Below are 13,178 nucleotides of genomic sequence, written 5' to 3'. Positions count from 1 at the left end.
CCCTCTATTTTCTACACAATAGGGAAAAGTACCAATTAAACTCTCTTCCCGAAATTGATCAATTTAATATTTGAATTGGCATGTATGAACTTTAGTCTCTCAAATGGGTCATTAAATTAACCTACAGAAAATAGAAACGTGCATGGCCTATGCTCCGAAGAGACATTGGCGATGATGATTTTATGGGATGAGAGACCGAAACGTGCTTACGTTCAATCCTGCGTGATGCTTTTTACGTGAGTTTGGCATATATAAATATTTACTTTAAAACCGAATTGAACTATGATTAAAAGGTTACTTTCTGAGATAAATTTTAATTGAAAACAAATAAAAGTTTTACACCTAAAAAGTAATAAAATTTTTAAGTGTTTAATTTAGAGTTAAGTATGTATTTTTATAAAAAGACAATTTCTTTTGCACCGCCTAGCGGCTAAAATTAGAACTATATATAATAAAACTTTTTATTTTCAATGAAATAAGTCAGAGTAATATACAAAGTCTTTCCGTACGTCGGCCTTAAGCTTTTATGTACAAATGTTTCACAGGGAAGGTTTTAGGCTATTTTAGGCTACTATAAGAAAAATACTCCCAACCCCCCTAAAAAAAACAAAGGTCACCCCTCCCAAGAAAAATACAATAAAATCAAAAATACATTGCTTGTACTTTAAACTGTGCAATCGAGTTATTTATTGATTTATTGATAATACCTACTAAAAATTACTTACTCATTTCTACAAACATAAACCAATTCCTCTCCTTCCCACAACTCTTCATTCGTTTTTTCCTAAAAAAAAAATTAATTAACGCAGTATTAAAAGCTTTACACTTTTTTGTCTAAAATTTTGTAGCAGTTTAAAGGTAACATTATGTCTATGTGTGTGTGTGTGTGTGTGTGTGTGTGTGTGTGTGTGTGTGTGTGTGTGTGTGTGTGTGTGTGTGTGTGTGTGTGTGTGTGTGTGTGTGTGTGTGTGTGTGTGTGTGTGTGTGTGTGTGTGTGTGTGTATGTGTGTGTGTGTGTGTGTGTGTGTGTATGTCTGTATGTAGAGAAGGATCTCGCTAACCGCTGAACCGTTATGGCCTTCCCTTACAGGGAATCTTTTTATAGGTCCCGGAAAAGCAAATAACTATTTTTGGAAGATATCATTGAGGGTCGGCTTACCCCCACCCTTTTCTCCCTACTTTTTAGAGACGAGGATATGTATATTTTTAATTTTCGTGGAATATTGTCTGTAATACGATGCTATATATAATTATTCAGTATTGCGGAGAACCGGTTCCAGTGAAGCGGATATTAATCGGTTTCGAAGGAATACTGGAAAATACTTACCAGCATAACTTTAGTATTGATAATAAGCTTGGTATCTGGTACTTCAGTGCTATCTGAATCTGGCTTAGTCTTGGGACACTTGGCTAAACAACTTCCCCAACTAAAAAAGCAGAAAAAGCTGTTTATAGTACCCATAAAAAACGACGTCATACAACACAAATGACCAATGATAGGCCAATACACAGACTAAATTACCAATGGCGAGGAATGAGAAACTGTCCCAATTTTGTATAACTTTAGCGGAACAAGTTCCAATTACGTCATATTTTTCTTTCCCGAAAAAGAGAAGGGGGAAAGAAAAAAAGGGAAGGGGGGAAGAAAAAAGAGATGGGAGAAAAGGGGGTTTTCCCCATCTCTTTTGAAGAGATTTTCTTCCCCCCTCCCTTTTTCGGGAAAGAAAAATATGACGTAATTGGAACTTGTTCCGCTAAAGTTATACAAAATTGGGACAGTTTCTCATTCCTCCCAATGCAATGGCTTGCCAATATACATTTTAATTGACCAAAGGTAGGCCATTATGACGCCATGAGGCACTTTAAAAAGCTTCAAAAAGGCATAAAAGTTGCTTTCACACAAAGTATCTTGTTTAGCACTGACAACCCCTTCTTGTTAAAAAAAAGTTTTTTTTTATTATTTTGGAATTTTCACTTGCACAAGCACTGTGTAAAACTTTCAACATAAGCATATAAATAAAAGAATTTTCATGGATTTTTTGATTTATCAAAGTATAACGACATTTGTAAGAAGGATGACAAATCCATAAAAGCCAAGCTCTGAAACGGTATGACAGACGAAAATTAACTCATGTAGAATGTCAGAACTTAAAATACAAAATATAAATGTATAAGTTTTGACAAAATTATGCGTAATTTTGTTGCAAAACTTCTTAAATACAGAATACTGTTTAAGTATTACACACTGTTTACATACTGATATTTTTAGGATTTGATTATAGAGATGCTTTTCTTAAAACATTGTACCTTATTGTAATAAGAATCATACACCAAAAGTCAGATCAATCGGATGATTATTGATTATATCACAAAGAATATTGTTGTTAAAAAATTAAAAATCAACATGTTAAAATGGACGTGAGGACATTCTGGTAACGATTATAGAGTTCCTACGCTTTCTAAATCGTACCTAACAACTACAGGAATCATCATGCAAAGTTTAAAATCGATAGAAAAATTCGTACGTACGGACGGACGTACGGACCGACCGGACCCTAATTATAGAAAGCTTCGCTTTTTAAAATGATAAAATAAAACTTTACTTACGTTCCAGTTTCATATGGAATATCAAACTTCCTAAAAATTACAGAATATTATCATAAAGAACGTGTCCTAACTATTGTGCTTTTTTTAATAGCTAGTCTGTGTTTTTAGTAAGTAGTAGATGTAAAATGATCCATAGAATTTAGATATGCAATCGTTTTTTTTGTAGACCTCTTATTTTTGAAGTAATTTAAGTTTTTTTTTTAAATTAGGTTGGTTTTATTAAGTACTTAAATGCAACAAAAAAGAAGAAAATTATTGAAAAAATCTATTTTGTTGAACAACGTTGAAAAAAAACTTTAGTGTTTTTAGTAAGTAGTAGAAGTGAAATGATCCATAGAATGTTGATATACAATCTTTTTTTTTGTTTAGTTGTTGATGCTCAACTAATTAACATAATTGTCCTTGTTTATATAATATCCAGAGAAAAGGGACAGTGATTCTGACAAACAATTCAAAGTGAAAATTTCCCCACAACCCACTTCCTTGTCCCCCCCTTTATTACCCACATCCCTTTAGTATCACCGACATCACAATCCAAATTTTCAGCAATTTCAAATGGAATTAATTTCAGAGAGAGAGAGGGGACAATAGGCTGTTTATTACACTAGTCCCCTAGTTTTTGAGTTTTGTAATAACGCTTTCTTATTCGTTAGCTTAACAACTTTAAGGACTTCAGTGAATTTTGATTTAAGTGTTCAAACGTTTCGACCTTTAATATTTATATACAGAAGAGGCTATTTTGTTTATCATCATTGGGGATGTATATCAATTTATCTGCTATTGTCTTATCCCTTTAGATCCCTGAATCAAATTTCTTAATGACGGCCCCCGATAATCAATCCAAAATCTTACCCGCTGTAGGTACAAGTTGTTGTCAGCAAACCATCCTCCCTAAATTAAAATTTAACTGTTTAATCTAAAATACAAAGTGGTACGATGTCCGTCTGTCTGAAGCTTAAGATCTCAGTAACAACTGAACCGATTGGGCTCTACTCTTCAGGGAATATACCTACTGGCCCTGGGATAGTTTTAAGCTATTTTCTGTGGTCTAGACACCCCCAACCCCCCCCCCCTCCAATTTTTTTTATTTTTCTTTTTAAATCTAAATAACACAAAAATAGGTTGATAAAACCTCTTGGGGCAAAGTCTCTAGAGGCTAGGGGCGAAGCCGCTAGTTATTAATAAAATATCATCGTATTATCTATAGTAAGTATTAGGGCAGGAATTCCTGATATAAAAGTAACATGATGTTTGTGAGCCTGTCGACTGACTGTTTGCATCGAAGGATCTCGCTAACCGATATTTACAATTTAGCTTTTCATAGGAGGTGAAGGTTTTAACTATTTTTGGGGAAGGTACTACTTTCCTCTCAAAAAATTTCGCCCCTGGAAAAAATAGGATTCTCTCCCCAATTTTTTTTTACTTTAAAAAAACTAAAATTGAAATAAGCTCAACTCAAGTGCTCCTAGCCGATAATTATATAAACATTCTTATTATTTAAATGATGAATCAAATAGAACATAAATCTAATGACAACTAATGTACCTTTGAAATAACTATTACCTGTTTCATTAAAAAAAAAACTTTTAAATATTTTTCTTCATCTCTTAGATATTTTGTCAATCAAATAGACTAGAAAAGGTTTAGTTAGATTATAACCACATCTTATTTATGATAAGTCACCTATCAGGAGAAAATTTGTCGTCAATTTAGGTTAAAAAAATAGACCTATTCATTCTTCTATTAGGAGGGCAGGGGTTGGGTTAAGGGGTTGTATGGGAAGTATCTTTATTTTAGCCAGCTGGAAGGATTGAACTATTAGCAAAGGCTAAAATCTGGTGCAATTTCCATGTAATTATATATCAATTATTGCCTTACCTGTCCTTATCCCAGGTATCAATCTTGGGTTTCTTCCAAATATCTGAACAGTACAGCTCAACTTGTCCTCCAAGCTAAAAATAAATAATAATCAATTTATTACCAAACCTTATCTAAACTAGAAGGAAGCAACTTAATAAAGAATCACGTTATACAAACAAATGACCACAAAAGGCCAGTATACATTTTACCATAAGTCAATATAAATGTATACTGGCCTATCGTTGGTCATGTGTATTGTATGATGTCATTTTTTATTAGACACTTTAAGCTGCTTCAACTAGAAGGTGCATCCAAGACTTATTCATTATTGTAAAAACGAATTGTAGAATAAACAAGAACTAACCATTATTAGAAAGTTATATGGATATTGTCCATAGGAAATTCGATATAAACTGAAGTTCTAAAATCAATAAATTTTCTAAAAATACTTACTGGTACTTCATAAATATCTTTCATATTTCCTTTTGCATCTTTGCGCATAACTTTAGGCTTATTATGTGTATAGCCAGTGGGTAGTAGGCCTAGCAACTCATTCTCACATGTTTCAAGTTCTAAAATAATAATAAATGATAACCTATTCTATATTTAATCTGATTTATTTGTAGACAGCATATATATTTCAAGATAAATTCAAGTAAGATAATAGAGGGGAAAGGGGTTAAATAACTGTATCTCCCCACCCTATGGACCCTGTGCCAAATTTCAATTGGGACTTTGAATAGCAGCCTAAAGCGTCGCAAATATCAAACAAGCCAAGTCACTACAAAAGAGCAGAAAGCAATTTGCTAGCCGACGAAAAGGTCCCCAACAGGGGGATACAGGTAATTATCCAGGGTTATACATCTAAACTTTATACTTTTATTATATAATTAATTAAGTGACAAATTTTAATTAAGGACAAATTTTACCTTTTAGATGAATACAATCTCTGCAGGTAATTTGTCCCTCTCTGGGTACTTCAATCCTCATGTAATCTGGATGCTCTGTGTCATTACTAGCACTAAAGATTAACACTCTTTTTAATTTTGCAGAAAAAAGCAGTTTGACACTATTTCTTTAAAGTTAATGTTTATGCTAAAAGACATTTTATGTAAGTATATCCTAAAAATAATTCTAGTAAAAAACTGTGATAAGTTCATAAAAAAGGTTTATCATTCCAAATCTTTACAAATACATTTATAACCAGTTACCTAATAACACCATCTAAATCCATAGTAATATTTTTTAGACTTTGCTCCAGTAGATTTCTATAGTCAGAATCCAATTCTCTAAAATAAATGTGTATATCAAATTTTTGGTCCAGTTGTTTTTGTGAATTCAGTTTTAATATTTGCTTATCTACATTTTGGGAGCTTACTAAGCAAAATTGCTTAATAGAAAAATGGAAATTGGAATCTGTAATGAAAGATTTTAAATAAAATGACAATAAGTTTCTTAAGATTCTATTTAACTTATTTCTATTGTCTTTGAAATTATGAATATTAAGATTTGCAAACCTGTAAAATTGCAGTTCTACAAAGACCATGATGAGATTTGGGGATTCACTGACTGCAGCTCTTTTTAATCTATTCTGCTCATCTTCTATACTTTTTAATTCAAATGATCTGTAACTCTCATCCTCAAATTGATAGATGTAGGCATTCTTGAATGATCTAAACACCACATAAATCTATTAATATTGCCCAAAAAAATTATCAAATTTAATGAATCATAGTAATGGACCTATCAAACTAACAAATTAAATCAAACATAACAAGTTTACCTTGGCTGTTGAACTGAATCATCATAAGATCTTTTCTTCCTTCCAGCAGGATCAGCAGCAGTTGTTACTGCTTCTGTTGTTGCTTCTGTTGCAGCTTCTGTAGCAGCCTGAGTAGCACCATCACCAGTTGCCTGGTGGTTATTCATAAATATTACATTCAGTTACAGGGATTTCTCAAATTGGTTACTGATAGAATATAATCAATCATTGATATTATATTTATTTGTAAATAATTTTGGAAATAAAATATTTTGATGAATATTCCTGACTATCAGAAGAAGTTGTTGCATCTCCCTCATTTGTATCAGTATCATTACCTCCTGTAAAAGAAAACATGATAATATTCTATAAATTGAATGGTCATAATTAATAATAACCTCAGGCTGAGAGAGATGCTTTTGGCAATTGATGCTGTCTAAATTATACCTAATGTTACATCACCTGTTTTCTTTGGTGTAGGATGTGATGTTGTATAAATATTACTGGATGTTACAGCAACTATAGTCGTTGTAGGAACAGCTGTTGATGTTACAAAAATATTACCTGTTGTTACAGCAGCTGTTTTCACTTTTGTAAGAACAGCTGTTGATGTTGCATACATATTACCTGATGTTACAGCAAATGTAGTCAATGTTTAGGAACAGCTGTTTATGTGGTACAAATATTACCTGAAGTTACAGCAACTTTAGTCGCTGTTGTAGGAACAGCTTCTGTTGTTGCCTAATTATTACCTGATGTTACATCAGCTGTTTTCTTTCGTGTAAGAACAGCTATTAATATTGCATAAGTATTACCTGTTGCTACAGCAACAGTAGTCACGGTTGTAGGAACAGCTGTAGTTGTTGCCAGTATGCAATTAGGCCATGCATCCATTGCACTCCAGATGCCCCCCTAAGTATATAAAAGGCTGAGGAATACATTTAGTAATTTATTTATATCTGTTTATGTATACCTAATTTCCTAATTAAAAAAAAACAATATCTGTAATTTTTTTCACCTTAATTTCTATCAAAACATATTAAAAATCAATCCAGAAATCATTTCAAAAACATAGAAAATTCTAACCAACACTGAACAATAAAATTTAAGAAAAATCCAATGTAGATTAATTTGTATTGCCACCACTCATGTGTTATTTTATGAAACACTAGTGGCTTCGCCCCTAGCCTCTAGGGGCTTTGCCCCAAGAGGTATAATTACATCTTCTATTACTTACCCAGCAGAACGGATCACAAATTTTCGCACCTACCCAGCAGGAAAACATTTTGCGATTAAATTTGCGAAATTCGTAAAATTCGTAAAATTCATAAAATTAATAAAATTTGTAAAAAAAAAAAAAAAAAAAAATGGGGGGGGGGGATTTTTTTTGTTTTTGGGGGGGTTAGGGGTGTCCCACCCCCCAAGAAAATAGCTTAAAACCACCGCAGGACCAATAGGTATATACCCTGAAGAGTAGAATCCGATCGGTTCAGTGGTTACTGAGATCTTAAGCTTCAGACGGACGGACGGACAGACAGACAGACATTGTTCTACTTTGTATTATAGATATATGTGATCTATGATTCATACAATCTTCTTTTGAGAGGATTTATTTTAAAAAATGTGAAACTTATGAAGTTTAGATTTTACCTTATTACATTTGAGTAGAAGTTTTGAATCCAAAGTCTTTCCCTCTGGACAAGAACAGTTGCCTCCTCTGAATTCCAGAGTGTCAACCTTCTGACAGGTCAAGCCTGTGTCTAGGTTTGCCTGGGGAATAGCTGGGAAAGAAGATCCTGAATAAACAATTAAACATTATTATTTTATCATATTTCAGTACTATAGAGGGAGGAAGAGAACATTGGATTGTTAGGCTACTTTCAGTAACTTTTAAATGGTTGTCCATTAACTAGCAGTGTCCAAACATTTTAATCAAAAGTTCAATCAACAGAAGTTATCATTGCAAATGTTAATTAATTAACTGTTCATTGTCTTATCTCTGAAAAAAATCTCCCAAAGACTTTATATTTATAATGTATAGGCTTTTTTATTGTACATTGTACAACAACCAAAATTTATTTCAACCTCAAATCTAATGCAGAATTTTTCTTAGGTTATTTAGTCCCTTAGTTAAAGATCAAGCAAATATATATTATATTATTTTTTTTGCTCAATCCCTATAACTCTAAAATTCTGACCTAGACAGCTGACAGGGTCCCTGCACTCTGGCCATTGGGTTGGTATCTTGTATTCTGCTCCATTCAAATCTGCTGTAGCCAAACATGGTATCAATCTGTATAATCCAGTGTCAACCACCTGAATTATCAAAGTTTTTCTTGATAAAATATTTCTAGGGAAGAAATAATATATATTGACAGGTTATAAATAGAATCTGAGAATGTAATATCCGTGCATAAAACTATTTACAATGCAAAATAGGATTTATTAAAAATGGCTCTAACTCTAAACTGACCATATATTATTCAATAAAAAGTCTACATATTTATTACAGAAGTAAAGTCTTTGTCCTGGGTAATCTGTATGTCAAATGAATATATATTTGTAACCTGATCTCCAGGGCACTTATATCTCTTGTATCCTCCCATAGGTGTGTCATCCATGCTCACTAAAGTGAAAATACAAATGTTTTCTGTTTCCTTTCATACTAGTGACTATGCCCCTAAAAGCCTCTAGGGGCACTTAACTTTCATTTTAAAAAGAAAAAGTAAAAAAAAAGTTAAGGGCATTTTTTGTCAGGATGGAGATACCCTCACTCAAAATAGTTGAAAACCTACCCTAGACCTATCAGAAGCTTCACTGCAAAGGCAAACCATATCGGTTCAACAGTTAGCAAGATCCTTCACTACAGACAAAAAAAAAAGCTTACCACTTAATAATAAAGATCATAAGATGTAGACATTTTCTTAATGCAATGATAACAAATTAAAGGAAAAATAACATGATTAAACTATAAACAATATATTACATTGTCAAGTTGAATAATGATTATTTCTCGCACCATACTATAAACAGCTTTCCCTGGATATTTAAAATGTACAATTATAAGAATAAAACCCGTTTTTAGCCCCGAGATGCCAAAGGAACTGGATAAAAGAAACTGGTTTCGGGTTCGAAACAATACAGGAAAATCAAATCAAGAGTTTTTTTTTGTTTAAATGACTGATAATCAATACTTACATGGAGTGAGTTCCCCAGTGTTGTTAGCAGGAAGAGTCTCAGCTGAACACATAGGCCAAACACAGGTGGGCCAATTCTCTTCTGCTACCATTTCAAATTTTCCATTGGCAAGGCATTGGATGGGGACCCTCTTCTTTGTCGGACCTTCAGGATATATAAATAATATAAGATTTCACTGAATAAATTAAAGGGTGTGCAAAAAAAATGCGAACATTTTTAAAATTCAAATTGCGCGGCTTTGGTTAATAGTAGAAAAATGTTACGCATATCGTTATAATCGCTAAGAAGTCTATTTTTTGGAAATATAAGAACGATTCCTCTCCTACGTATAGTTTGGGAGCTACGTGTTAAAATGTCCCAACTGACGTAAAACTTGACTAGCGAGTAAATTTTAAAATATAAATAAAAAATAGAGAAGATATTTTGCAAAAATAGATTCGTACATTTTTAAATTTCAAATTGCGCGGCTTGTGTTAATAGTAGAAAAATGTTACGCATATCGTTAGAACCGCTATGATCTGTATTTTTTGGAAATTTAAGAACGGTTCCTGTGCTACAAATAATCTAGGAGCTAGGGGGTAAAATGTCCCAAAATTTACTCGCAAGTCAAGTTTTAAGTCAGTTGGGACATTTTAACATATAGCTCCTAAACTATACGTAGCAGAGGAATCTTTCTTATATTTCCAAAAAATAGACTTTTTAGTGGTTCTAACAATATGCGTAACATTTTTCTATTATTAACACAAGCCGCGCAATTTGAATTTTAAAAATGTCCGCATTTTTTTTGCACACCATTTGTAATGTAAAAACTTGAATTCTTGAATAGACATATTCAAATAATAAGGAAATACATAACACAGTAGCTTTTTAACAGAATGTCACACACAAAAATAAGATGGACACTTTATTCATTCACTACTGGCTTAACCCAGTTGAAACAGTATTTATAAAAAATCTTTATCTTAATTGATTGCAATTTTCTACTAGTTAAGATTGCAATCACTCAAAATATGTATCTTCCAATTTTATAAACTAACCTCCAAATTTATCTTGAATAACCAGGGAATCATTTTTACACTTCAATTCTGATTCTGTACCCTACAAAAAGTGGATAGTTTATTTGTTTTTAAGAATAATTATGACCATTTTCTTTAGCTTTGGGCCGATTTCCATAAAGGAAAGCGTTAGGTTTAATTATGTATATCTATTACAATATATCCAGGCTAGTTGAATAAGTATCACCCAACAAACAACCAATCTTTTCCATTGCAATGAGTTGAACATTTATTATAAACAAAAAATTCACATTCTACATCTACATCAAGTGGGCACTAATATTTTTCAGAGAATGTGGTTAGAGCAAATATGATATGATACATAATTTATAAGTATAACTTAGAACCAGTTCTAATCCAATGGATATTAATTGGTTTCCAAGCCAAACTGGAAATAGTTATTACCTTCAAAACTCCTTGACCAGTGGCATGCATGAGACCAGTGATGAATGGAATACTGAGTTCAGTGGCTGGGTTGCATGACTCCTCATCTTTGAACTCACACACTCCCCATTCCTACACAGAGTTATATATGAGGTTGTTTAAAAATGGTACGACAGTTATTAAAAGGATTTTAATGAAGATTCCTCAAACAATAAGTGATATGAAAACAAATAACCCATGTGACTGACGAGTATTCCACAAATTTTCCTGTCTTCCTTATTTAAGACATATCTTTAATATTTACTGCAGTCAAGTTATCTATTTAAAGTTTTTCATTTTTTTGTGGTCAATTATGGGTTGATTTGTAGTAAATAATCAAATAGCCTATTCCTGTATTTCTTTTATATTATTTCATAAAAACCCAATATATTAAAGGATCATTTCAGTGCTAATGGATTTTTTACTTTGAAAAATACCCACCGTAGGAACCTCCCAAATGCCATTGACGCCTTCTTTGTCCGGATTGAATCCACAGTTGACTTTGAAAGTTGTTGTACCTGGCACCTCCTTCACAGAGTCAGAACAGCTAAATGTATCAAATGTTAGTCTTAATCTCACTAGTAGCCTGCAATCCAGGTAAATGCATCAGTTAGTTTTCTGCAAGGATCTAAAGGGATTAGACAACGGCCGATAAATTGATGTACAACGCCAATGATGATTCACAAAATTACCACTTCTGCAGATTAAAACTAGTGGTTGAAATGTTTGAACACTCAACTTATTGAAACAACCAATCAAAATTAACTAATTGGTCCCCAATGTTGTTAAAGCTAACGATTAAGAAAATGTTATCATATAACTTTGGGGACTAGTGTAATAAACAGCCCATATTCCTCTCTCTCTCTTTCTGGTTTTCTGAAAGATTATTCACCAAAGTTTTGGCTTATAACATGTGGAATGGACAAACAGAGTGAATTATAGATCAGATCTTCAGTTGTAATAAGAAAAAAAAGAAAAAGAGAGAAAATATACAAAAACTCTAAGTTCAATTATCCTTTCAAAAAAATTTATAGACAATATTCGGGTATAGTCCTTTCCACGACATCCCTCCATAAGGAGCGATTCTTCGTATTTTTAAAATGGCTTTTTATAGGTTATTTTAGGTTAGGTTAGGTTATATTGTGTTAGGTGATTGCCCCACAGGGTTAGGTAATTGGCCCCGCAGGGTTAGAGCCCCCCGCAGGGGCTAGAAATAGGAGAAAAGCTACTTTGAAAAATACGAAGAATCGCTCCTTATGGAGGGATGTCGTGGAAAGGATTATACCCCAATATTCCATATGAATCTTTGCTGAAAATTTCATCTGTCTTCTTCAATAGCAGTTGAAAAAAAATCACATTTCTCTCATAGCGTAATGGACTGAATGATTGATGCTCTAACTGACGAACAGACATAGTGAATTATAGAGTAGCTTGGCTACAAGTAACTTACGTTAGTGTTGCCTGTTCAAACTCATAAATATCTGGATAAACATTAGCAAGACCAGTGACTTCTGTGTCAAAGCTTGGTCCATTTTCGCCTTAGGAGAACATAAATTTCATTTCAGGGGAATTTATTGATAGTTATAGTTTTGTTTACAATGCGGGGCCGAATGACCGGGCTTATAAAACTGGTATTTTTCTTATGTTTTTTTTATTTTAATAATCGTGGAATTGTTTGTTTGTAATTTGATGATATACTTGATTTTTCAGCATGACTGAGAACTAGTTCTAATCCAATGGATATTGAATAGTTAAGACATTATACATTGCTCATAAAATATGAAAAAATGATGTATAATATACGTGGATATTATGACAGGGGGAAAATTTTCGTCACTTTAATGTTCGTGTCGTTTAAACATTAACAAGGGAGGAGATGGGGTAAAGATGGGGGAAGGGGGAGATCGTTATTTTAGCCCGCTACAGAGTTAACTTTTTTTTTTATAAAACATGAAAATTTGTTGTAAGATCTAAGTAATAATAAACCCATTATTTGAAATGATAAATATTCCTAGACACACTCTTGGTGTTGAACATTTAGGCCACCACAGGGGAGTCTCAACAACTTCTCCTAGAATAAAAGCTTCCATCAGTAAAAAGTTTAGTGCCCCAGAAAAATGGATAAGGGTAAGAGAAAGGAAGGGGGAAAGAAACTTCTTAGAAAAGAAATGGGATATAATGTATTTCCTGACGTCAAAAGAATAGGTAGGCCAAAAGCAGTGACACCTATCCCCATTTTGCTAGGGCACTATAGTCAGCCACAAGAAACACAC

The 13,178-nt window shown here is 32.9% G+C and overlaps 1 protein-coding gene across 1 annotated transcript in view; it reads right to left on the bottom strand.

Annotated features, from left to right (window-relative positions):
* The window catches only part of LOC145333043 (uncharacterized), a 60,406-nt gene that overhangs the window by 25,200 nt on the left and 22,028 nt on the right, over window positions 1-13,178 (bottom strand). Inside the window, exons 38-58 of the mRNA XM_080178191.1 lie at window positions 12,919-12,978; window positions 12,356-12,445; window positions 11,347-11,452; window positions 10,888-10,998; window positions 10,465-10,525; window positions 9,428-9,571; window positions 8,797-8,855; window positions 8,428-8,545; window positions 7,880-8,025; window positions 7,045-7,141; window positions 6,518-6,570; window positions 6,251-6,384; window positions 5,985-6,140; window positions 5,679-5,756; window positions 5,397-5,488; window positions 4,921-5,039; window positions 4,486-4,559; window positions 3,460-3,498; window positions 2,608-2,637; window positions 1,328-1,427; window positions 726-784 (exon numbers count right to left, since the gene is read on the bottom strand). Coding sequence (XP_080034317.1) covers window positions 726-784; window positions 1,328-1,427; window positions 2,608-2,637; window positions 3,460-3,498; window positions 4,486-4,559; window positions 4,921-5,039; window positions 5,397-5,488; window positions 5,679-5,756; window positions 5,985-6,140; window positions 6,251-6,384; window positions 6,518-6,570; window positions 7,045-7,141; window positions 7,880-8,025; window positions 8,428-8,545; window positions 8,797-8,855; window positions 9,428-9,571; window positions 10,465-10,525; window positions 10,888-10,998; window positions 11,347-11,452; window positions 12,356-12,445; window positions 12,919-12,978 — 1,926 coding nt within the window. The remainder of the gene's footprint in view (window positions 1-725; window positions 785-1,327; window positions 1,428-2,607; window positions 2,638-3,459; window positions 3,499-4,485; window positions 4,560-4,920; window positions 5,040-5,396; window positions 5,489-5,678; window positions 5,757-5,984; window positions 6,141-6,250; window positions 6,385-6,517; window positions 6,571-7,044; window positions 7,142-7,879; window positions 8,026-8,427; window positions 8,546-8,796; window positions 8,856-9,427; window positions 9,572-10,464; window positions 10,526-10,887; window positions 10,999-11,346; window positions 11,453-12,355; window positions 12,446-12,918; window positions 12,979-13,178) is intronic.

This window comes from Acartia tonsa, chromosome 12 (assembly GCF_053477335.1).
Source record: "Acartia tonsa isolate MP-2025a chromosome 12, ASM5347733v1, whole genome shotgun sequence".
NCBI classification, from domain to species: domain Eukaryota; kingdom Metazoa; phylum Arthropoda; class Copepoda; order Calanoida; family Acartiidae; genus Acartia; species Acartia tonsa.
This window is presented reverse-complemented; position numbering and strand designations above follow the sequence as displayed.